The 24,951-nt window shown below is 42.7% G+C and overlaps 1 protein-coding gene across 1 annotated transcript in view; it reads right to left on the minus strand.

The window, feature by feature from the left end:
* The window catches only part of LOC101417758 (adhesion G protein-coupled receptor E1), a 105,154-nt gene extending 84,129 nt beyond the window's left edge, over positions 1 to 21,025 (minus strand). Inside the window, exons 1-3 of the mRNA XM_004447627.4 lie at positions 20,893 to 21,025; positions 17,734 to 17,790; positions 2,713 to 2,859 (exon numbers count right to left, since the gene is read on the minus strand). Coding sequence (XP_004447684.1) covers positions 2,713 to 2,859; positions 17,734 to 17,790; positions 20,893 to 20,923 — 235 coding nt within the window. The 5' untranslated portion in view covers positions 20,924 to 21,025. The remainder of the gene's footprint in view (positions 1 to 2,712; positions 2,860 to 17,733; positions 17,791 to 20,892) is intronic.
* Positions 21,026 to 24,951: the final 3,926 nt, after the last annotated feature.

A 24,951-nucleotide genomic window follows, 5' to 3' on the forward strand; every position in this document is an offset into this window, starting at 1 on the left:
GAATCTCCTGTTTTCAATGTAACATTTACATAATCTAAAGCTTCTTTAAAAATAAAAGTTTAAAACCAAGTCTCCACCAGAGTACTGAGCTCATGGAATAACCCATGAACTAAAGTTCAAAGATGAAGGAGTCTATCAGCAGATGAGTGGATAATCAAAATGCAATATACATATAAATGGAGTATTATTCAGCTATAGAAAGAAGTGAGGTTCTGATGCATGTGACAGCATGGATGAATCTTGAAGAGATTATGTTGAGTGAGATAAGCCGTATGCAAAAGGACAAATATTGCATGTAGCAGCTCGATATTATTGATGAATTCCCAAAAGAAATATTGGATTATGTTTTTAAACTGGTCTTTTTCTCTAGGCATATGAGATTATATTAGACTCACAGATAAAAGGCATGGCAAAGGACAGAGTTGAAGGTTTTTTGATGTTGAAGTTTTGATGTTGGAGTTTGATGCTGAAACCTTAAGCTGGAGCCCCAGGAAGTAAGCACACAGAGGAAAGAGAAGCAAGTCCCAGGAAAAGAGGAACCCAGGAAGCCTGAACCCTTGCAGACATCAGCAGCCATCTTGATCCAATACACAAAAATAGACTTTGGTGAGGGAAGTAACTTATGCTTTATGGCCTGGCATCTGTAAGCTCTTACCCTACATAAATAATCTTTATAAAAACCAACCGATTTCTGGTATTTTGCATCAGCACCCTTTTGGCTAACTAATACATTGCATGATTCAAGCTATATGAAATATATATTAATAAAATAAGCAACTTAATGGAGACATAAGATAGATTAGAGGTTACCAGAGCCTGAAGTGAGAAGGGAATGGGAGGTTACTTAATGCTTCATGGATACAGAGTTTCTGTTTGGAGTGATGAAGAAGTCTTGGTAGTGGATGGTGGTGATGGTAGCACAATGTAGTGAAATTAATTAAATACCACTGACATGAATGCTTAAAAATTGTTTTAACATTAAATTTTTTTAAAGATGAAAGATGTGCTACTCTTTCATCACCACAATAGAAATGAATTCTTTTATCCAAAGGTTGTCAAAATTCATGGACCAAATCCATGTTTTTGAAATTCTGGGCCAAATTCAGCCTGCCATCTATTTTTAAAAATAAAGTCTTATTGGAACACATACATATCCATTCAGTTACATATCATCTATGGTTGATTTCAAACTACAATGGCAGTGTTGAAATCATCAGCCCACAAACCCCAAATAGCTACTATCTGGCCTTTGACCAAAATGTTTGCTACTCCCAGTCTCATTCATAGACATAACTGGGTCTTTACCAGCAAGAGGAGTATTTAAATTTAGATACAGACAAAGAACTTAATTCATTCTAGGAATTATTTTAATTTCTATTATTTATCTTAATAGTAGCTCTTGAGACTGCCCATGTGTCTAGCATGCTGCATTCATTTTGACATTGAATCCTCCCAACTGTCTTTGATGTCAGTACCCTTCTACAACCATTTAACAGATGAAAACTTTGAGGTTTAGAGAGATTAACTAAATTTCTCCCAATGCCTCACAATTAAAATATACTAAAGAGGTGACATGTGTGAGAGACCTGCTGTCAGAGTCAGAAAGACCTGCCTGCGTTTAAAGTCCAGCTCAGCGGTGTGACCTTGAGCAAGCCATTTCATCTCTCCAAGCCTCAGTTTTCTCATCTGTCCAATGGAGATAATGCCAATGCCTATATTCAAGTTAAATGTGAAAATGCTATATTTTTAATGTAATATTTTAAAAAATAGTAAATAAAGAGATCATAGAATCAAAAAAAAAAAAAGAAATGCATCTAAAGACCTAGCACAGGATCTGGCACTCAATTAATGTTCCACGTTCTTATTATCCTCATTGAGAGGTGACTGGAAGAAAGTTCCCCAAATTAAGTCAGTGGTTATTTCTAGATAGTGACATATAGCATGAATTTTATTTTTGTTTTCATCCTAATGTTATTCTTTAATCATTGGAATTTTTTTTGCAGTGACCAGGAATCATTTTCATGCTCAGAAATAAAAGAATAAAATTATGTCTGTGTACAAATATGATGATGATGGATTAGACAGACAGGCAGACAGATAGATAGAGAGATAGATAGATAGATAGATAGATAGATAGATAGATAGATAGATAGATAGATAGATAGATAGATAGATAGATAGATAGATAGATAAACAATTGATAGAAAGACAGGATAGATGGACTAACAGATGGATAGATTAATAGATAAAGCAAGATGACAGATTAAATGGCTAGATAGATGATAGAGATGATAGATAATAGCTAGATAGATAGAAAATTGATAAAAGATAGGATAAATGGATTGATAGATGGATAGCTTGATAGATAAATAACTAGATGACAGATTAAATAGACAGACATATATATAGATAGACAGACAGATAGATAGATAGATAGATAGATAGATAGATAGATAGATAGATAGATAGATAGATAGATAGATAGATAGAGCAAGAGTGGCAAAATGTTAAAATTGATGGATAAGGATATCTGGAGGGAGCAGTATTGAGAAGTTTCCTTTATGATTTTATATTATTTTGCAACTGTCCTATAAGTTTGTAAGTTTGAAATTATCTCAAAATAAAACTCTTAAGAAAAAAACCCTGCTACCAGCAGATTCCACCTGCTTTTCCGACCAAATGCTGGGAGTTTTTGAGGGGCTATGAACTCACCTTTACATTCCACCCCTGGGCCTCTGAAGTTCCTTTGTCCATTGCTGGACAGGAAGCCTTCTTTACAAGTGCAGAAGTAACTCTCAAAAGTGTTGGTGCAGGTCGCATAAGCTGGGCATACAGTGCTATCTGAACATTCGTTCACACCTGGAAGGGAGAATTTGGGCAAGGTTAAAACTCCAGAGTGGGCCTTCAAAGGGACCCAGCCTTTGAGAGCAAGGACAGCTGAGGTCCTTAAACAAGGAAGTTGAAGATCATCAACACTTGCTACTCGCAGTGTCATCCAAGGACCAGCAGTGTTAGCATCATGTGAGAGTCTGACAGAAACGTAAAATCTCAGGCCCTGCCCCAGGTCTACTGAATCAGCATCTGTATATTTTAATTAATTTTTAAGGAAGTACCAGGGATTGAACCCAGGACTGCATACATGCAAAGCAGGCGCTCAACCACTGAGCAACACCCACTCTTCTCTGCAATTTCAAAAGATCTCCAGGTATTCTACCATAGACTCATTGTGAATCTAAGAGTGGAAGAATTTATATCATTGATATGGAGGCAGTGACTACTGGAGGTTCTGAGGTCAGCTAGAGGGAAAACAAGTAGGGGCATTTTGAAGACTTGGGAATTGTCCTGAATGACATTGCAATGACAGATACAGGCCATTATATATATCCTGCCATAATCTACAGAATGGTGTGGTAGGGAGTGTAAACAACATTGTAAACTATAATCCATGCTTAGTGGCAATGCTCCAAAATATGTTCATCGATTGCAATGAATGTACCACACTAATGAAGAATGTTGTTAGCAGGGGTAAATGTGGGCAGTGTGGGGAGAAGGGCATATGGGGGCATTTTTTATGTAACATTTACGTAATCTAAATATATTTTAGAAAAATTTTAAAAATTAAAAAAATATCCCTAGGGTATGTGTGTACACCTGAAAGCTTGAGAAATGCTCACCTAGACACTTGCTATTCAATTCTGCAGACCAGTAAGTAACACCTGCTTCACCTGGGATTCCCAGGAGATCTTGGCATATCACACTCTGATTCAGCAGGTCAGAGGAGGGGGAGTCCATGAGTCTCCTTTTCTGACAAGCCCCTGACTGCTGCTACTGCTTGATGGACCACACTAGCATAGATCCAGACAGAATAGTACGAGTCAAAAGTGCAGATTTTGGAGCCAAGCAGGCCTGGGTTAAAGTTCTTACAGTATCCTTCAAGGCAGGCAAAGGTACCTGTGCCCCCAGATCCATAAACCGAACTAAGTATGTAAGCTCACTGCCTTCCCTCCCAGCAAGAGACATAACTCCTAGGAATGAGCCTCCCTGGTGCTGAGGGACTATTACCAAGCACCAACTAGTGATGCGTTTGGAAAAAGACCTTGACCAAGAAGGGAAAATATTAAACACAAAAGAGTTTTTATGGCTAGGAAATTTTGAAGTGAGTCAGGAGGCCATTCCAGAGGTTATGCTTATGAACATCTCAGGGGATCTGACAGGTTGCCACAGTAAACCTTCCCTTTCCTTGTAATAACACAGTCATTCAGTTAAGACTGTGTTCTCTGACTTCTCTTGCAGCCAGATATAACCACATGACTAAGCTCTGGCCAAGTGGAAGGAGCATAAATGATGTGTGGCTTTCAAATGAAGGAGGCTGCTCTCCAACTTCTCCATTCCGCCTTTGCTTGTCCTGGAATATAGACAGAGTGAGGTGAGCCATCCTCCACCAGGGGCATGAGGCTTAAACTAGGGATGCAGAAGCAGTGAGACAGAAGGACCCTGGGAATCAGGGTGACCTCACAGGCTCACCCACCTTGTTCCACCTAGGAGTTGGAGACTGCTGTGAGAGAAAAGAGAAACTTCCTCATTATTTAAGCCATTGTCATTTAATTTCTGTTAAAACAGTCAAAACTATAGAGCCAAAAGGTAGAAGTCACCCAAGTGTCCATCAACAGATGGCCAGATAAAATGTGGTATATAAACACAATGGAATATTATTCAGTCACAAAAGAGAATTAGAGAAGTAGACGTGGCTCAACTGATAGACCATCTGCCTACCATATGGAGGGTCCAGGATTCTATTCCCAGGGCCTCCTGATCTGTGTGGTTAGCTGGCCCACGCGCCGTGCTGTCACACACAAGGAGTGCCGTGCCACGCAGAGGCACCCCCGCAGAGGGGAGCCCCATGCACAAGGAGTGTGCCTCACAAGGACAGCCACCCTTGCAAGAAAAGCGCAGCCTGCCCAGGAGTGACACTGCACACACACAGAGCTGACACAGCAAGATGATGCAACAAAAAGAGACACAGTTTCCCAGTGCCACTTGATAATACAAGCAGATGCAGAAGAACACACAGTGAGTGGACACAGATAGCAGACAACAGGGGGGAAACGGAGAGAAATCAATAAAAAGTAAATCTTAAAAAAATAAAAGAGAATTAAGTCCTGATACCATGTGACAGTGTGGATGAAACTTGAAGACATCATGTTGAGTGAAATAAGCCAAACACAAGAAGACAAATATTGTATGATCTTGCTTATATGAAATACCTAAAATAAGCAAATTCACAGAGACATACTAGGGGGTGAGGGAATGGGGAGTTATGGCAATGGAGGCAAAGTTTCTGTGGGAGGTAATGAAAAAATCGGGTAATGGATTTTTGGTAATAGGAAGATTATATTGTGAACGTAATTAATACTACTGAATTTTATACCTAAACATAGCTAAAATGGGAAGGTATGAATTGTACATATGTTACCACAATAAAAAACTGAAAAACAGTACAGTATTGGCCAAAGGATAGATGAAAACAAAACTATATCCTAAATCATTCATCCCTTGAACAGGTGATTTCATTTTTTGTACCTCTGTTTGCCTGTTTACCTCTCACTCTCACATCTGATTGGACCCCAAGTCCCCAAGCCCTGTGATTCTCCCTCCTCAATATCACCCCACTTCTCCCCATCTCTATATCTATGATTTGGTCAAGATCTTCCACTGGATTCTGCACTCCCCACTCCGCTTTCCCCTGCAGTCCCTTATTGGCAGAGCAGCCACCTCCGAATGCACATTCAATCACCTACTCCTTCATATAATGCTTCCTATTCCACTTAGAATTAAAACCCAAGTAGAATGACTTAATATAACCCATAAAGCCCTCAACCACCAGGCCCAATCACATCTTTAAGTCCCATCTCATGTCAATCTCCCTTTCTATCCTTTCCCACCACAGGGCCTTTGCACATTCTGTTCCCTCTTGCCTCTGCTTTACCTGTCCAGATCTTTTTCATTCTCCAGGTCTTTCTTAAATGCCACTGCCTCCAGGAAGCCTCCCCTGGCTCCCCCATAGCCCCTTATGTGCCTCCCCTATGACATTTAACACAATTGTAACTGATTGATTATTTGCGTGATTAGCCTGCAGTGGCCATCTCCTCCACCACACTGTGCCCTCTGTGAATACAGGGCCAGCCCCTTAGTTGTGAAAGGAAAGACCCACTGGGTAATATAATTCTTGTGACAAGGAGAATAATGTCCCCCCCCCCGAAATGCCCACATCCTAATTCCCAGAACCTTTCATTAAACATGGCATGGGCAAGGTAGCGGAAGAAAATACAATTTCTGAAGGTACAGCCAGGAGAACCTCGCTGAGAAGATGACATTTAAGCAAAGATCTGAAGGAGGTGAGGAGGGATCCATGAAGATATCTTGGGAAAAGCATTCCAGGAAGAGGGGAATGGCAGGTGCAAAGGCCCTGGGGCAGGACCATGCCTGGTGATTTCATGAATAACCCACGCAGTTGGAGCAGAGTAGGTGAGGAAAGAGCAGGAAGAGATGAGGGAAGGGAGGTGAATCAGACAGATCACGTAGAGTCTGGTAGACCATTGAAGATTTTGGTCTTTTATCAGAGAGTGATGGAAGCCATGGATGGTTTTGAGCAGAGGAAAGACAGCACGACTTAGATGTTAACAGGATCTTTCTGGCCATTGGGTGAAGAGTACACTAGAGAGAGAAAGAAGCAGGACAGCAGGGGAGGAGGTGACTGCATTTCCCCAAGTGAATGAGAGGCGGAATATAACCTAAGTGAAAGCAGTGTAGAGAATGAGACTGTAGATTTTATTTTGAAATTAACAGTCTCAGAATTTGCCAGTGGGTTTGGATACAAAGTGTGAAGGAAAAAGAGGATCCAAGGATAATGCCAACATTTTTGGCAGAAGCGGTTGGTAGGATGGGAAAGCATGGGAAAGTTCTTTCTAAAGTGCCTCCAAAGTGCAAGAGATCCTTGTTATCAGTTTTCACTCTCGTTTTGTAATCCAGGCTTTTCCCCCTACAAGCACAGTGTCCATCCCCCTTTCTTTCACAACAGCTCAGACTGTATCTCTCTTCTCATTTCCAGGTTCCTCTTTCATCTGTAGAGGCAACATTTCTCTTTGCAGGCTTCCGGCTAATGACCGCTTGTGGTCTCTCCATCGCGAGCTTCCCATCACCCTCCTCCTCTAGTTCTATTGCTCATAACTCAAATTCACCCAAAACCAGAAAAACGAGCCAGCCCTTTGTGCCCTGGCCTCTGCCAACCTTTCTGGCACATCTCCCACACTCACCCATCAGCCACCTTTTCTCAGCTCCTCAAATTCCTTTCGGCCCCAGGGCCTCTGCACCTCCTGCGCCAGCGACTGGGCATGCTTCTCCCACCCGCACTCCTTTGCCTGGCTAATGTCAAGGCATCCTTACGTGTCAACTGAAGCGTCACTTCCTCAAGAATGTTTTCCAGTTCCTAGCCAGGTTTAGACTCAATCTCTTTTTATTGCCCACTCCCACAGAATGCCATAATGTTTCCTTAAGCACCCCAAAGAAATTGGAGATCTGTGGCTGGAGGATTTTTTCCCTTATTTTTTCCTCTTACATTAGAATGCCATCTTCATAAGGGCAGGGAAAAGGCGAGCCTTACATAAAATCCTATCTGTAGTGTTTTTCCTCCTGATTGTGATGGCGTTGGACTCAGACGTGACCTTTCTACACATGTCTCTTCTGTCACTTTTACTGACCCTGTGGTTGGCGCTGGGGTTGGTGTATACTCAGGAGACTTGAATCTCTGGACTATCCATGTGCCAGCTGGACCCTGAGCCTCAGCAGAGTTGCAGCTCCTACTCTCAGCTGACAGGGAGGTGAGGATGGTCAACCACCACAACAGGGAACAGAGAGTGTCTGCAACTGCGGGGAGAAGAATCACATCCATCAGCCATGTGGGGTCTAGTGTTTTTCCCTGGTGCATATAAGGTGCCCAAAGAAACATTTTTGAATTAATAAATCAATCATTCCTACAACCAAAGCACAAGAGTATACACACACATTATATTGAGCATGTGTGGAGAAAATTGTGTGATGGGTTGAAGCTGTATGTACCCCCAGAAAAGTGTCTTCTTAAAGCTAATCCATTCCTGTGGGTTTGGACCCTATTACAAATAATATAAAATCCCATTGTAAGTAGGATTTCTGGTGAATAAGATCTTAGTTCATGCAGCTGGGTCTTAAACCTCTTACTGGAGTCCTTTGTAAGAGAATGAAATCCAGACGAAGAGAGAGAAAGCCATGGAAGCAAGAAGCTGAAAGCAACAAAACCTGGAAAAGAGGGGAGAAACCAGGAGATGCTGCCATGAGCCTTGCCATGTGGCAGAGGAGTCCAGGATCACCGGCAGCTGGTCTTCAGGAAGAAAGCATCACCTTGAAGATGGCTTGATTTGGACATTTTTCTCGGCTCAAAACTGTAAGCTTGTAAGCAAGTAAATTTCCATTGTTATTATAAAAGCCAATGCATTTTATGATATCTGCTTTGAGCAGCTTTAGGAAACTAAAACAGGCTATGACACTGAAGCTGAGTATAAAAGGAACCAGGTCTCCAAGATCCAAAACATCCCAGCATCCAGCCAACTGCCTTCTATTATTTATTCAATATCTCATAGATGAACACTATGCATTTGAAAGTACTGAAAGTACAGGGTTTGGGCACTTGCTAGCTGTGTAACCTTGAACATATCACTTCCTCTTTCTGAGTCACTTTTCTCTTCTATAAAATGAGGTGCAGTAAATGTGTCACAATGATGGAAGAGGTTGCTGATGTGGGAGGAGTGGGAGGGGGAGATGGGGGGATTTGGGGATCTCATATTTTTTTAATGTAACATTTAAAAGAAAATAAAGAAGAAAAAAATAAAAAGCAAAGATCACCTTCAAAAAGATGTTACACTTTTATAAACCCAGTAAAAATTTAAAAATAAGGGCAGTAATAGTACCCTCTCTGCAGGGTTGCTGAGATGCAATTAAAGAGCTCAGAACAGGAAAACAGATTTGGCTCAACTGATAGGGCATCTGTCTACCATATAGGAGGTCCAGGGTTCAAACCCAGGGCCCCCTGGCCCATGTGGTGAGCTGGCCCAGGCATAGTGCTGTGCATGCAGGGAGTGCCATGCCACTCAGGGGTGTCCCCCATGGACACCTCCACATGCAAGGAGTGTGCCCCACAAAGAAAGCCTCCCCATGCAAAAAAAGTGCAGCGCACACTGGAGTGGCACCACAGGAGATGACACAACAAAAAAGAGACAGAGATTCCCGGTGCCACCGAGAATGGAAGCGGACACAAAAGAACACACAGCGAATGGACACAAGAGAACAGACAATTGGGGAGGGGAGGAGGAGGGATAAAATAAAATCTTTTAAAATAAATAAATAAATAAAGAGCTCAGAACAATGTCTGGCACTAAGGGGGGGACTTAACGGATTGGGGGTGATTATTGAGCCATTGAAGTAAGTGAGATACTCTACATTTTTTCTCTCATACATATAAAGAATGAAATAAATCAGGTCAACTGACATTCAGTCCAAATTTCAAGTCACATGAATATTCCAAGTCATCCATGCTCAAAATGGTCAGTCATTCATTCAATGAACACTTATTGAGCACCTACTGTGTGCCAGGCACTGGGGTTCAAAGCAGACAAAAGTCTCTACCCTAGCTGAGTTGATAATCTGGAGGTTAGTGCGGAGAAGACACCGTGTTAAAATACCTCTATTTTGAGAAGGCTTCTTGGAGAAGGGCAGAAACCTATTTAAAAAAAAAAAAAAAAAGGCAAGGAGCCATGTGCAAATGGAGGGGAAGAGCATTCCAGGCACGGCCAGTGCAAAGGCCCTGAGGCAGGACTCTGCCTGGCGAGTTGGAGGAATTGAGAAAGTCCAGGTAGCTGGAGAGGAGGGAGTGAGGCGGGCAGCAGGAGTAGGGGAGGGTCAGGAGAGACAAGACAGATCGTGCAGGGCCTAGTGGGCTGAGGGGAGAACTTGAGCCTTTATCCCTAGTGCGGTGAGAGCCGTGGAGGGCTGTGGAGGGAGGAGGGACGGGACCTGACTCGGGTGCTCACAGGCGCCCTCTGGCCGCGGAGGGGAGGACGGTTTGTGGGGAGCGAGGGCAGGAGCTGGGGGACCAAGACCCAGGCCACTCTAAGACGAATTCACATAATCCTCGATCCTAAGCCAAACAGTTAGGGCAAGGTCACTCAATGTAACCTGAACAGAAAATGAGACTGAGAGAGGCAAGTGACTTTTTTCAAACCATAGCAAGATTCCATTACGTAGGCAACTCCCATGCACCCGTCTCCTTCGACGCATTTTCTGCAGTCCCCACAGATAACCTACAAGGTAGGGCGAGCTCCTAGATTACCCAAGACTCTTCTGCTTTTAGAACCGAAAGTTCCCCGTCTTGGCAAAACCTCCCAGTCTTGCTCAAAGCAGGACAGCAAGTCGCCCCACCTCCAGGTAAACGTTACGGCTTCATGTTGCAGATGTGGAAACTGGACGCCCGAAGAGCTTGTGTCTCTTGCCCTGGGTCTTGCCAGGGTCAGAGGCGCGAGTGGCAGAGCAGAAGGGTCGAATGCTGGGAGGCGATCTAGAAATCCTGGTCATTGCCCTTGTCCCTCACTGGCTGTCAGCCTCCACTCAGCTGCGGCTCAGCCAGTAAGAGCAGATCATGTTTCTCCTCCCCAGAAAAATAATAATAATAGCTAACACCGTTGGACGCTATGCTCCGGTCTCCACTCAAAGCACTGCCTGTTTCATATCTCATTTAATCCTTGCTGAAACCCTGTATTGGGTTGGAACTCTTCTTGCCTTCATTTTTAGCTTTGGAAACTGAGGTCCTGGGAAAGTTACTCAATACCTGCAGCCACCGTGGTACTGAGTACCAGAAGGAAGATTCGAACCCAGGAAGAAGTGGGACACAAAATCCCACACGCTCAACAACTCCACCGGAGTAGGATCCTCACAACAATCCCATTAGGACAGGGGTTCTTAACCAGAGATTTCAGGGGGTCCATGAGTTTGAATTGAAAATGCAAAACAACATTATTCTTGGGGGACTTGTTGGTGCAAGGGTGATGTATTTATTAAATAATGCACAGTATAGTGTGAACTTAGTATGACTTTTTTATTTTAATGTAACGTGTTATGAGTGCCGTAGATAACTGCCTGCAAAAAGGTTGGTAAGGATGGAGGAGATGGTTTTATGATGGCGGGGGAAAACTAATTTCTATATGCTTGCAGAAAATGACAGTTTGAACAGATGTTGGGCAGTGTTAGATTTTCAGGTGTGCAAATGACGGGAAAGTTGTAAAACCTAATTTTGAATAATCTTAAAATTTAATTTAAAGACATGCCGATGTTGAATGTCATAAAACAATGTAAACTGTAATCCATGCATTACGCACCAGTGCTCCAAAATGTATTCACCAAATGCAATGAATGTGCCACAATGATGAAAGAGGTTGTTGATGTGGGAGGAGTGGGTGTGGTAGGGTGTGGGGCATATGGAAACCTCTTATATTTTTTAACATAACATGTTTTGTGATCTATGTATCTTTTTTATAAAAAGACAATTAAAAATAAATTTTAAAAAATAGAGAAACTAAAAAATAAAATAACGATCTGCATCTACATTCTGAGAAGGGATCCATGGTTTTCACCTGACAGGCAAAGGAGTCCATGGAACAAAAAAGGTTAAGAACCCCTGCATTAGGAGATCCAGTCAGAGGATTCTCAGACGCCCAGGAATCAAACGAGAAAATGAAGAGCTTGAGCCCTGGGGAGGGTCTTACCGGAGACAGTCGAACATTTCGACTGCCACTTCCTATCTATAAGAGAGGGAAGCAGACTTGGCCCAATGGATAGGACGTCTGCCTACCACATGGGAGGTCGGCAGTTCAAATCCCGGGCCTCCTTGACCCGTGTGGACCTGGCCTATCTCCTCCTGGAGACTTATCTACTTTGGCTCATGAGATCTCACACCCTGTAAAGGAAGAGGCAGGCTACCAGGTGCTCTTCACATACACACACACACACACACGCACACACACACACCAATCCACTTTCCTAAACCAGCGTACCCATTCTCCAGCTGCTTTGGGTGTCTGGGAGCAATGACTGAGCCATAAGGGAATATACCCGCCCAGCTTACCCCTTGCCTCTGAACTGGTTGATTTCTGCATTGCAACTCCCACTCCAGAGCTCCCCAGTGGGATCAGGCTGAGCCTGAACTTCTCCTGAAACCACATTTAGGAAACTAGTTTCTCCCCCTGCCCTGCTCTGCTACCCTCTCTCCCCTACATGTATCTCCTGAAAGGCCTCCCTCAATAAATTATTCACATTAGAATCCCCATCTCATACAGTGCTTCTAGGGAAACTGATGTAAAACACTTAAGAATACTGATTTTTGTGCATTTTTGTCTTGTTTGTTTTCATCTTTTTTTTACAAAGTTATCATTGCTTATTGTAAAAAGATTCAAACAATGCAGACATCTAGATAGTTAAAAGTGAATTCTCCCCACCTCATCCTAATACCCAGAGGTAACCACTGTCAAAAGCTTAGAATATCTCAAGGCTAGATTCTAATCTAAAACACAATCAGGTAAATATATGATTACAAATAAGGATTTACAAGTTCATGTAATTTTCTTAACATAAATGGGATCATGCAATATGTACTTTCTTCTGTACTGTCCAATATGGTAGTCACTAGGCATATATGGCTATTTACACTTAAATATAATAAATTTTTTAAAAATTAAGCATTCACTTCCTCAGTCATACTAGCCATAATCCAACTTTTCAACAGCCACGTGTGACTAGTGGCTATGTAATTGGATAGCTCAGATGTGGAATATTCTCATCATTGTAGAAAATTCTATTGGACTGCCCTCCTATTTGCTTTTTTTACTTATTTTGCAAAACAAGAGCAGCAAAACTTGTCAAGTGTTGAAGCAGGGTAATAGGTACCTGGGGTTTTATTACACTATTTTCTTTACTTTTGAATGTTTAAATATTTTATACATTGTTCTGTAAAGCTGCATTTCTCTAATAAAGAAACAAAGAAAAAAATAGTCCTATAATGTAAAGTTAAGAATGTGTCATGGACATCTTTCCAAGCCAGTATATATAGACTTAACTCATGCTTTTTAACAGTTGCATAGTATTCCATTGTATCCATGGACTACAATTGTGCCAGAGATGGTTAAAAAGAACAATCAAAAAGTTGATATCCATTCCTTTCCTTAATGCAGAATTGTCACTAGGAGGCAACTGTCCTACCAAGTACTTCTTTTCTCAGCCCCCTTGCATCCAGATATGGCTATTGATTTTGGGTGGCAAGATATGTGTTAGTGCCAGGCCTGGGTTTTTATAAAGCAGGTATGTCTTGTCCACTGTCTGCAGAAGACTCTGAGGCTGTAGCACATCTGAGCCACAAGGCAGAACGATCCTGGGTCCCTGAGTTACTACATGGAGGAAAGACACCCAGTGGTCAGAAACATCTGCTTTGGACCCCATAAATGAATGAGAACTAAACTTCTTTTCACTGAGCCACTTTTTAAATTTATTTTTAATTTTTTTTAGGTGATACTGGGAATTGAACCCAGAACTTCATCATGGAAAGCAGGCACTCAACCACTGATCTACACCTGCTACCACATTTAGCCACCTTTATGGGTTGAATTGTGTCCCCCAAAATGGTATGTTCAATTCTTAACCCCCATTTTTATAACTGTAACCTTATTTGGAAATAGGGTCTTTGAAGATGTGATTAGTTGAAATGAGGCCAAACTGAGCTAGAGTGGGCCTAATAATCCAGTATGATTGGTGTTGTTATAGGAAGGGAGACTTGAACACAGACAGACAGTAGGGAGAATATCATGTGAAGATGGAGTAGGTAGAGATTGGAGTGATGTTTCTACAAGGCAACAAATGCCAAGGACTGTCAGCAAACACCAGATGCTAGAAGCCAAGAAGGATTATCCTCTACAGGAATTCAGACTTCTAACCTTCAGAACTGTGGGACAAGAAAAGTGTTGTTTTAAGCCACCTAGTTGTGGTATTTTGCTATCGTAGCCCTAGGAAAATAAAATGGACACTGACAGTGTGGGGTTTATTTGTTACAGCAGCTAGGATTACTCTAGCAAATACAACAATTCATCTGACCAATATCCCAGTGATGGACTTTTAGTTTATTCCAAGTTTTTGCCAGTAAAGTGTTAAAATGTGCATCTTTGGGTGTATAGCAAGTTATTTGTGTGCGTTCTATATATATCTCTTTGGGATATATTTCTGAATGTGGAATTGTGATGTCAATGTGTATGTGTATTTCTATAACATTTTATTAAGGTATGTAAATATGCATATATACACAGAAAAGTGCACATATCATACATATAAAGTTCAGTGAACTTTCACTTTTGTGCATTTTCAATCCTGATAGTGCCAAATTATTCTCACATGTTAAGCCCTTTGAATTCCTCACCCTCCAAGGGCTTCCTGGGCTCACTAAAAATGGTAACTGTTTATCAAGTGTGGCAGTCTGAAATTATTTTATGAATCCCGAAGAGAAATAGATTGTGGGCTGGACCATTCCTGTGGGTATGAGACCTTCCCACTGGACTATCTCAGTGAGGCATGATTCAGGGTAAGCCTCTGCCTTCCTGCTGGGTCTGATATGAACAGAGACATGCAGGAAAATGGGGCTCCACCATATCTGATCCTGCCATGTTAGAGAAAGGAGAGGCTCAGGGAGCTGAGGACCAGGGCGAGCTGAACCCTGAGAGCTTGCAGCGGAACTCAGGAAAAAAGTAGAGTAGCCAAACCTGAGAAAGGAGGTTCGGTAAGAGACAAGCCCTATGCCTGGTTGCCCACAGCTGAGCTCTAGGAGACAGATGAGAGGGGAAGGCAGAGACCAGGCAGACATCATCTGCCATCTTGCTTCACCACATGGCAGCAGATTTTGGTGAGAAAACGCCTCTTATTGTGCCTTGAGTTGGATCTTTCATGGCATTGGAATTGTAAACTTTTACCCCAAAAAACATATCCCCTTTAAAAAAGCCAATCCATTTCTGGTGTTTTGTGAATAAAAATAACTATTTTATCAGGGATGATCCTTTTGGAAATAGATTGATGTGATTCTGTCTTTTCTACCAACGATGCAAATCCCAACTTCATTCTGCCAAAGGATCTCATCCCCCTCAGGAAGATACAAGAACTATTTTAACAACAGACACACAATGAAAGCAAAGCAGTGGTATCCAGCTTTTAAATATCAGATTGGATTTTTGAGTTCCTGAGAAGACAATGGTCTTGGAAGCAAAGTCTTGTAAAAGAGAAAGAGATGTTTTAAAGCATTTATACCCATTTCATTTACCATTTCAAGAGCCCAGACTTAGAGGAGTGGAACATAGAGAGGACAAAGAGTATAATATAGAGGAAATCTTTATCACAAAGGAAGGCTAATGGAGAGGGAGTGGAGGTGAGGAGACTCATTGAGATTCTCCCTCCCTGGCACTTTACCTCAGGGCTAAGCCTAGGTGGAAGTGGGTCACCTCAGAAACCCCTGGAAAGGAAGGACAAGAGAGCCACTGAGGGCCCAGCTGCTCCCCACCTCAAGGCTCCAAGACCCCATAACTCTACCTATTCCAAACACCCAGATGCCATCTTGGTAAGAGTAAGAGAAGTGTGAGAGTATTTGTAAGATTAACTCTTCATACAATATAGACTGAGTTGCCCAGTAAGAATGCTTAAATGAGGAGACAGAGCTAAAACTAGCCTGCAAGGACCAGGAAGGAATGAGGGTCCAACAGTGAGCCCCTGATACTAATGACTATGCTTGTGAGCCTATACACCTGAAATAAGAACAAGGCCTAGAGCAGCACTGTGCCTAGGAGTTCCCTCCTGACAGCCTTCGTGTTACTCAAATGAAGCCAGTCTCAAAGCCAAACTCAGCATGTAAATGCAATACCTTCCTCCCAGCATGGGACATGACACCCAGGGATGAGCCTCCCTGGCACTGAGGGATCACTACCAAGTACCAACTGATGACCTAACTAGAAAATGACCTTGAATTAAAGGCTCAACGTGGACCAGCAGAACATCCCTGTCTACATACAATCACAGGAGTTAAAAATGCTGTTTGACCTAAAGTAAGGGGGAAATGGAAAGGACAAATGAGTTTATATGGCTATGAGTCTCTAAAAAAGAGTCTGCAGGTTGTCAGAAAGATTGCCCTTATGCACACCCGAGCAGAGTCTCAGAGACAGATAAAGTAGATACAACCCCAGGTATTGGTTCTTTTGAGGGCTAAAGAGACCCACAGGTTCTATGGTCATGGCAGATGGGGTTCACTGCCATGTCAGTTGGCCCTTCTTTGGAGCTGGTGTTTCTGCATGATGGAGCTGGACTCAGATGTGATCTCTTTCCACAGGCCTTTCATGCTACTTTACTGGAATTGTAGTTGGTGCTGGGGCTTAAGATATATCTAGGGGATCTGAATCTCTGGACTGACAATATGATAGCCAGGCCCTGAGCCTCAACAGACTTCAGCTCCTACACTCTGATTTATTGGACTTACCCCACTCAGCTAACATGGAGTTGAAGAATGTCAACCACCGCACCATGGAGCCTAGAGTACCCACAACTGAAAGCAGGAGGATTGCATCCAGTATCCATGTGGAATCTAAACCCCCTCTTGACATAGATGTGGAATGGACACAACCAAGTCAAGGTCCACGGGAAGGAGGAATACAGTAAGGATTAGAGTGGACTTAATGATATTCTATTCATGAACTATTGTGGTTAATAATCGAGAAAATGTGGCATTGGTGTGGAAAAAGTGGCCATGGTGGCTGCTGGGTGTGGGAAATTGGAGGAAGAGATGAGATGTGGAGGCATTTTCTGGACTTGGAGTTGTCCTGGGTGGTGCTGCAGGGACAATTGCCGGACATTGTATGTCCTCCCATGGCCCACTGGGTGGAACGAGAGAGAGTGTGGGCTATGGTGTGGACCACTGGCCATGGGGTGCAGCGATGCCCAGAGATGTACTCACCAGATGCAGTGGATGTGTCATGATGATGGGGGAGAGTGTTACTATGGGGGGAGTGGTGGGGTGGGGGCGGTGGGGGTAAACAGGGACCTCATATTTTTTGAATGTAATATTTTCTTAAAAATGAATAAATAAAATAAAATTAAAATTAATAATAAAAATAAAAAAATAAAAAAAACTAGCCATGTATTTCCTCCTCTACCAGAACAGCTTATGTGGAAGATTATATGCATGAAAAATAAAGCCACCTTTTCCCATGTCTGGGTTGTAGTTTGAGTACATTCCATCCCCATTACCACTACACTACAATTTATTAAGTCCTACCATATCCCGGGTATCTTCCAAAATTACCTTACAGCCTTCCCTGTAAGATAGTAATCATTGTTATTTGTATTTCCCAGTTGAGGTAACTGAAGATCAGAGAGGCTATGTGAATTTTCCAAGGTCACACAGCAAGTCCAAGGCAAAAGGGAGAATCAGGAGACCTGGAAGTTAATCTTTGCTCTTCCACCAACTAGCTCCCAGTCAGCATCTAACTGTGGCTCAACCTCCTGAGGCAGAAGAGTTCTTCTTCCTAGAAAACATTCTTCCACCTCATCCATCATATGAATTCTCTTCAGCCAACTTACCTGCTGTTGTGGACTCCAGTATAGGTACCACAAGCTGGCTGTGCACACCACAATACCCTGTGAAGAGAGAAAAGAGAAGAATACTAAAAGGCTCATGGGGCTCAACTTGAAAAATTATCCCTGGCCTGACATCAGAGAAATAGATTTGATGAGCTCAGTTGAAAAATCCAATGGAGGGGCAAACACATTATTTCATATAATCCTCAAAGCAACCATTCTTTCTTTTCTGTACTTTTTTTTTTTTTTTGGCTTATTTTATCTTCATTTTCTTTCAATTATAAAAATACTTCTAGTTGGTTTTCAAAAAATATACATTAAAGCATGCATTTTCAACAGAGGCAATATCTCCCCTAAGGGGGCAAAATTTGGTTCTTGAGGAAAGATGGTATGATGGTTGGAAGCTGGATGGACCCCAGAAAAGCATGTCCTTAAAGCTAATCCATTCCTGTGGGTGTAAACCTGTTGTAAGAAAAGCCTTTTGACTGTGTTATTTCAGTTAAGACATCGTCCAGGGCAGGTCTCAGTCCTCTTACTGGAGTCCTTTATAAGAGACTGTAATTCAGAAAGGGAGGAGAGAGAAGCCACAGAAGCAAGAAGCTGAAAACAGCAAACCCAGAAGAGCAGGGAGAGACCAGCAGGTGCTGCCAAGCGCCTTGCCTGTGACAGAGCAGTCCAGGATCACCAGCGGCCAGCTTCAGTGAAAAGCATCGCCTAATGATGCCGGATTTACACCGTTTTCTCAGCCTCAAAACTGTAAGCTTGTAAATTAATAAATCCCCATTGTTAAAAACTGACTCATTTCATGGTATCTGCATTTCAGCAGCCTAGCAAGCTAAAGCAGGTGGAAAAATCTTACCCTTTTATATATAAAACATAGATACACATATATAATATCTAGACAGATATAGATACGTCTCTGGTATTAAAATTTCATCAGAGGCAAGACATTACTAAAAGAATGTCTATAAAGCAGTACAGACCCTCGGCATTTAGTTCTCCTCCCTCGTCGTTACATCATCATTATCATCATCACCGCCACCACCATCATTATCACAACTCTTTGCTGGTCAACTTCAAGGCTTCAAGGAGAATAAAGACTGATAATGGTTAATTCCAGTGCTGACATCTCAATGTAACAATTTTGTGTTCCTACAATTAGGGTCCACAAGCCTAAAATTCATCTCCTCATGTGCTCCTTCCAATGACGCCTGACAATCAGCAAGTTCCACAGATACAGACTCAGAGCATTCCCATTCGTTATCCCTAGTGGAAATACTCTTACATTAATTATTTTAGAGACACAGAGTTGTACAAAGAAATATAATAGAGTTACTATGGTTAAGAGATTTAAAATGGAGTTGGGAGATCATGCTGGAGGTTTCTCTTAGTGAATCTCAGCCAGATACCGCAAACCACCAAAATTTACAAAGCCTCAAGCAACAATGTTCTCAAACCATAAGGACATCCAGACACCATAAACAAACCACAAGATCAAAAATTAAGAAAAGAAAGAAAGAAAGAAAGAACTCAGTAAATTATCTGAGCTGAAAGACAGTTGGATTACCCCAAATATCCACCAATCACAAGCAATTTATCTAATCTTATTATTTTTCATTATAAACCCTTGCCTGGAAGTGCCAAGATGGAATACAATTGCATTGCTGCCCAAAATTTCAATTCTAATATCCCGAATAAACACTTTTGTTGCCTTGAAGCTTAGTTTGTTATTTCTCAGTTGGTGTTAAATTACACTTAAGCATACAGACCCTGGAGTCAAAATGCTTGGGTTTAAAATCTGGCTTCACCAATTACTGGCTCTTGGCCTTGGGTAAGTTATTTAATCCCTTTGTGACTCAATTTCCTTCTCTTCAAATTAGGGGAAACCGACCCACTGTACAACAGCACTGTGCAATAGAAAAGTCCCCCGTTCTTAAGTTTGAACAGACAACCAAGACATGCAAGACATAAAAAGAAAACCAGCAACATCAAAGATGAACAAGGAAAACGGACACGGCTCAACTGATAGAGCATCCATCTACCATATGGAGGGTCTAGGGTACAATACCCAGGGCCTCCTGACCCATGTGGTAAGCTGGCCCATATGCAGTGCTGCCGCACGCAAGGCGTGCCATGACATGCAGGGGCACCCCTGCATAGGGGAGCCCCACACACAAGGAGTGCACCCCACAAGGAGAGACAAGCCACGTGAAAAAAGCACAGCCCACCCAGCATGGCGCCACACACACAAAGGGCTGATGCAGCAAGATGACGCAACAAAAAAGGGAAGTAGTTTCCCAGTACCACCAAGAATGCAAACGGATCCAGAAGAACATACAGCGAATGGACAGAGAGCAGACAAGGGGGGTGGGGGAAGGGGAGAGAAATAAATAAAATAAATCTTTTTAAAAAAAGATAAACAAGATGAGGACAAACTGACACCTGAAGAAAGAGAAATAAAAGAACAGATGAAGGTTCTATCTTATTGTTCAAGTTACCTCAGAAAAGAATTACCTAGTGCCCCTCTTCTACAATCATTCTGTGATCATTGCTTTCACAGCACTATCCCTTCCTGAAATTTGTCTGGTTATTATTTCAGAGTCAATAGCATTAGACTGTATGCACTCTGGAGCCAGATTGCCTGGTTTTAAACCCTGGCTCTACTCCTTACCGGCTAAATTTCCTTGGGCAATTTCTTTAATCTGTTTGTGCCTCAGGTTTCTCCTCTGTAAAATGGGTATAATAGTGACCCAATATCATATAAATTTTGTGAAGATTTAAAGATCCTATAACAGTGCTAAATGATTGTAATTATTAATATTTACAGTGGCTTCTTTTCTATCTTCCCCCCCGCCCCAGGATATCAGCCCCATGAGAGTGAGAAGTTTGTCACTGCTATATCCCCAGGTCCTGGTACCATGCCTGTCACACAGTTGGAGCCCCCGAAATATATGTCAAATGAATGACTATAAAGAAAATCTGCCCCAACAGCTGAAATTCCCTTTGCTGAGTGATTTTTGTCAAAAGTCCCTGGTGAAGCTGTTTTCATTGTCCATCCTAGAATCGTGATCCCTTGACTAGGCACTCCAAGGCCCCCACTTCTCCCTGTAGCCTATTTCCAGCTCAGGCCAACTCCAGCCCTCTACTCAGGCTCATACTCACCACAGAGAAGGATCAGGCAGAAGCCCCACATCCTGCTGAGGTTCTGAGTTTCGAAGACGGGAACCTTTTCTTCTTTCCCCCCGTTTTCAGTAACAGCGTGTATGTGAAGGGAGGGGGAGGGGGGGTGGAGCCAGAGTTGCTCAATATTGTCAGAACATCATAGCCTTTTTTTTTTTTGCTGAGTTGCCACCACTGAATGATAAGGACAGTGTGGCAAGCCTCTGATTTTTGCCCTTCTCAAATATGAGAAGAAATTGCTCACTGTGTGGGGTTTGTGTGTGTGTATGAGTATGTGTCCCACTCTTTTTCTTTCCCCATCATCACCTTCTTTCATTGAGCCCAGTAAACAGGATTCCATTTCTACTCTCTCTTCTCTTCTCTTCTTTCCTCTTCTCCCTCCCTCCATCCTCCCCACTATGATGATGAACTCAAGTACCCCTTCCTAGTCTTCCCCATAAAAATAACCACCTCACACTGGACACTGTGCTAAGCACATTGTTGACAAAATTTTATCTAATCATTGCATCAACCCCATGAGGTAGGGATTTTTCCCCCATCCATTTTACAAAAGAGAAAACTGAGGCTGGGACAGGTGATGCAGCTTGTCCAAGACCACTCAAATTTAAAGAACTGAGATTTGAACACAGGACCCTTCGACAGAAGGGTCTAGAGCTGTATCCTTTTCAATTTCCTTGACCTGTCAGCTATATCTAACTCCTACTCACAGCAACATTCCCAAGCCATTACCAATGTCTCCCAAAACCAAACACACACACACACCTATAATTGCATAAATGTGAGAGTCCAGTAGTGTCTTAGTTAATGTCCCCCAGATGCAGGCACTGAGGCAAAGATTTGAGAACAGGTAGTTTATCAGGGAGGTGACCCCCGTAAACACCAACTGCAAAGGGGAGAAATGACATAGAGAAGAGAACTTGCCTGCAATAGTTGTGTTCTCAAGCAAGTTACTGGAGGTTCATCTCACTGCGAACCTCGGGGGGTCAGCAAAGAGCATGCTCCTCAAAGTTATCCTGAAGATCCAGGGAGCTGGGATATTCATACATCAACAGCCCTTCAAAATTGTATCACTGAGGTGGAGACAGTGGCCACGGGAGTTGCTGAGGACAGGTGGAGGGAAAAGGAAGTGTGATATGGGGGCATTTTTGGAACTTGGAGTTGTCCTGAATGATATTGCAGGGACAGATGCAGGACATTATATATCCTGCCATAGCCCACTGAATGGACCGTGAGAGAGTGTAAACTACAACATCAACTATAATCCATGCTGTGTAACAGTGTGCCAAATATATTCATCAAATGCAATGCAATGAATATGCCACATTGATGAAAGAGGTTGTTGATGTGAGAGGAGTGGGCGTGAGGTAAGGAGTGGGTATATGGGAACCTCTTGCATTTTTTAATGTAACATTTGGTGTGACCTATGTATCTTACTTTAAAAAGACAATAAAAAGAAGGCAAAACAAAAAAAGTACAGTCTTCAAAAACAAAATAAATAATATTTTTTAAGTTATTTGCTAAAAGGAAAGTCCAAATCAAAACTCCAATGGGATATCATCTCACACCTCATAGAATGATCATTATTTTTTAATAAAAAAGAAAACAAGTGTTAGGATGTGGAGAAATAGGAACATTCCTTCACTGTTGGTAGAAATGCAAAATGATGCAGCCTCTTTGGAAGATAATTTGAGGGTTGCTCAGGAAGCTAAATATAGAATGGTGTTGTGATCCAGCAATTCCTCTGCTAAGAATATACCCAGAAGAACTGAAAGCAGTAATGTGAACAGTCATTATCACACCAATGTTCAAAGCGGAGTCATTCACAACTGCCAAAGGATGGAAGCAACACAAGTGTCCGTCACCTGATGAATGAATAAACAAAATGCAGTATATACATACAATGCAATACTATGCTGCAGTAAGAGGAAATGAAAGTGGGACGTATGATAACACGCATGAACCTTGAGAACATGTGCTAAGTGAAATAAGTCAGACACACAAGGACAAATACTGGATAGTCTCACTAACATGAACTAAATACGAAGAATAAACACATGGAGTTAAAACCTCTCCCTTTGGGTATAGATTGGATTGAATGACTTGCCACTAATGAACAGAAAAAGTTGGATGTGACATTATATGTCATCCAAGACTAGATCATGCCAGGCATTGTGGCTTCTTCCTTCCTGTCTCTTTCTAGAAACTTTCACCATAGGAGAAGGCAGCTGCCATATTTTGAAGCACTCAAACAGCCCTATAGTGAGGCCAACATGGTAAGGAACAGACCACCTCTTGCCAACAGGCATGGGTGATGGTTAATTCCATGAGTTACCTTGGCTAGGTTATGGTATCCAATTGATTGGTCAAGGAAGCACTATTCTGAATGTTACTATGAGGGCATTTCATAGATAGATTTGTATTGATAATCACGTGATTGGATCTATAGCTAATTGCATCTACAATCAACAAAGGAAATTGCTTTTCCTTCATCTCCATCTCTCTCTCCCTCCACGTCTCTCTCTTCTCCTCCTTCTCTCCCTCAATCTATCTCTCCCCCTGCCCCTTCTCCTTACACTCCTCCTCTTCTTTCTTCTTCTCTTCTTTCTTCTTTCTCTCCCCCTCCCCCTCTCCCTCTTATAAGGACTGTTGTGATTAAAATGGCCCACCCAGAAAACACAAGACAATCTCCCCATCTCAAGATCTTTAACTTAAATCTGCAAAGTCCCTTTTTCCATGTAAGGAGACATTCACAGGTAATGGGTATTAGGGCATTGGCATTTGGGGGACCTGAGGGGCCCATTGTTCTACTTATCCTAGGTGGAGTCTGGGGTCCTAGTGAATGATTGAAGACACAAGATGCAAGACACCTCTGAAGTCCAAGAGAGATGACCAAGGCCATCAGATCTGAACTTCAGACAACTTGTGGGGACAATGACTGAGGGAAGGAAAAGAGCAACAGCATGGAGGAAATGCACAATCCTAGAAAAGCTGCTTGTCAGAGTCTAATCTTTTGTGGCTTTCCCAGAAAAGGGAAAAGAAAGGGATACCCAAGACTAAAGTCAGCCTGGAGGAGCCCCAAGGTTGTCATGCACACTCCTACTGAGGAAAGGGAGCAGGAAACTTGGGGAATCCCAGGGAGCTCCTGATCAGCCATACCTAACCTAACCATGTACTGCCTGGACTCCAAACCTTTCCATGGCTCACGATTCCCTTCAAGAGAAAGCCCAGGCTCCTTGACATGGTGCACAAAGCCATGCCTAGTCTTACTCCTGCTGCCCCCTTTGACCTCCTTGCCCCCCACTGTCCCCAACACTCTACTTATCCCAAACTCCTTGAACACCCTATAAATTGGAGGTCGGCTACACTTCTCCGGCTGGTGCACCCTCCCCCAGCTGTGAGTGTTGGCTCCCAGCAGCTCACACCTACCGCTGTCTTCAGAGCTCTCAGCCCAACAGCCACCACAGCCAATAACTAACTGAACAGAAAGGTCAGCCCTCACCCCAAGGTGGGTCAGCTCAATAGTGCAACCCAAGCTCCAGAGTTCCCATGGGGTCAAGGTGAGACTTGACTCCAGCTGAGACCTCCTGCCCTGCCCTTCTTTTTTTCAGTTTAAGACTTTTTTTATTTTTTAAAAAGTACTTGAGGGAAGCAGATGTGGCTCAAGTGATAGAGCTTCCACCTACCATATGGGAGGGCCTGGGTTCAATCTCTGGAGCCTCCTGGTGAAAATGAAGAAGAGAAAGCATGCCTGCATGGTGAGCCAGGGCCCACATGAGTGCCTGTGCGGTGAGCCAGTACCTGTGCGGTGAGCCAGTACCTGAGTAGTGAGCCAGTGCCCCGTGCAACTGAGTCACACAGCAAGATGATGATGCATCAAAAGAGAGATAAGGGGAGAGCCAAGGTGAAATACAACAGAGACCAGGAACTGAGGTGGCACAACTGACAGGGAACCTCTCTCCCCATCAGAGGTCTCCAGGATCAAATCCCAGTGAATCCTAGAGGAGAGAAAATGAGAAGAGGAGACAACACAGACAGCAAAAA

The sequence above is a fragment of the Dasypus novemcinctus genome, chromosome 19, assembly GCF_030445035.2.
Source record: "Dasypus novemcinctus isolate mDasNov1 chromosome 19, mDasNov1.1.hap2, whole genome shotgun sequence".
Lineage (NCBI taxonomy): Eukaryota > Metazoa > Chordata > Mammalia > Cingulata > Dasypodidae > Dasypus > Dasypus novemcinctus.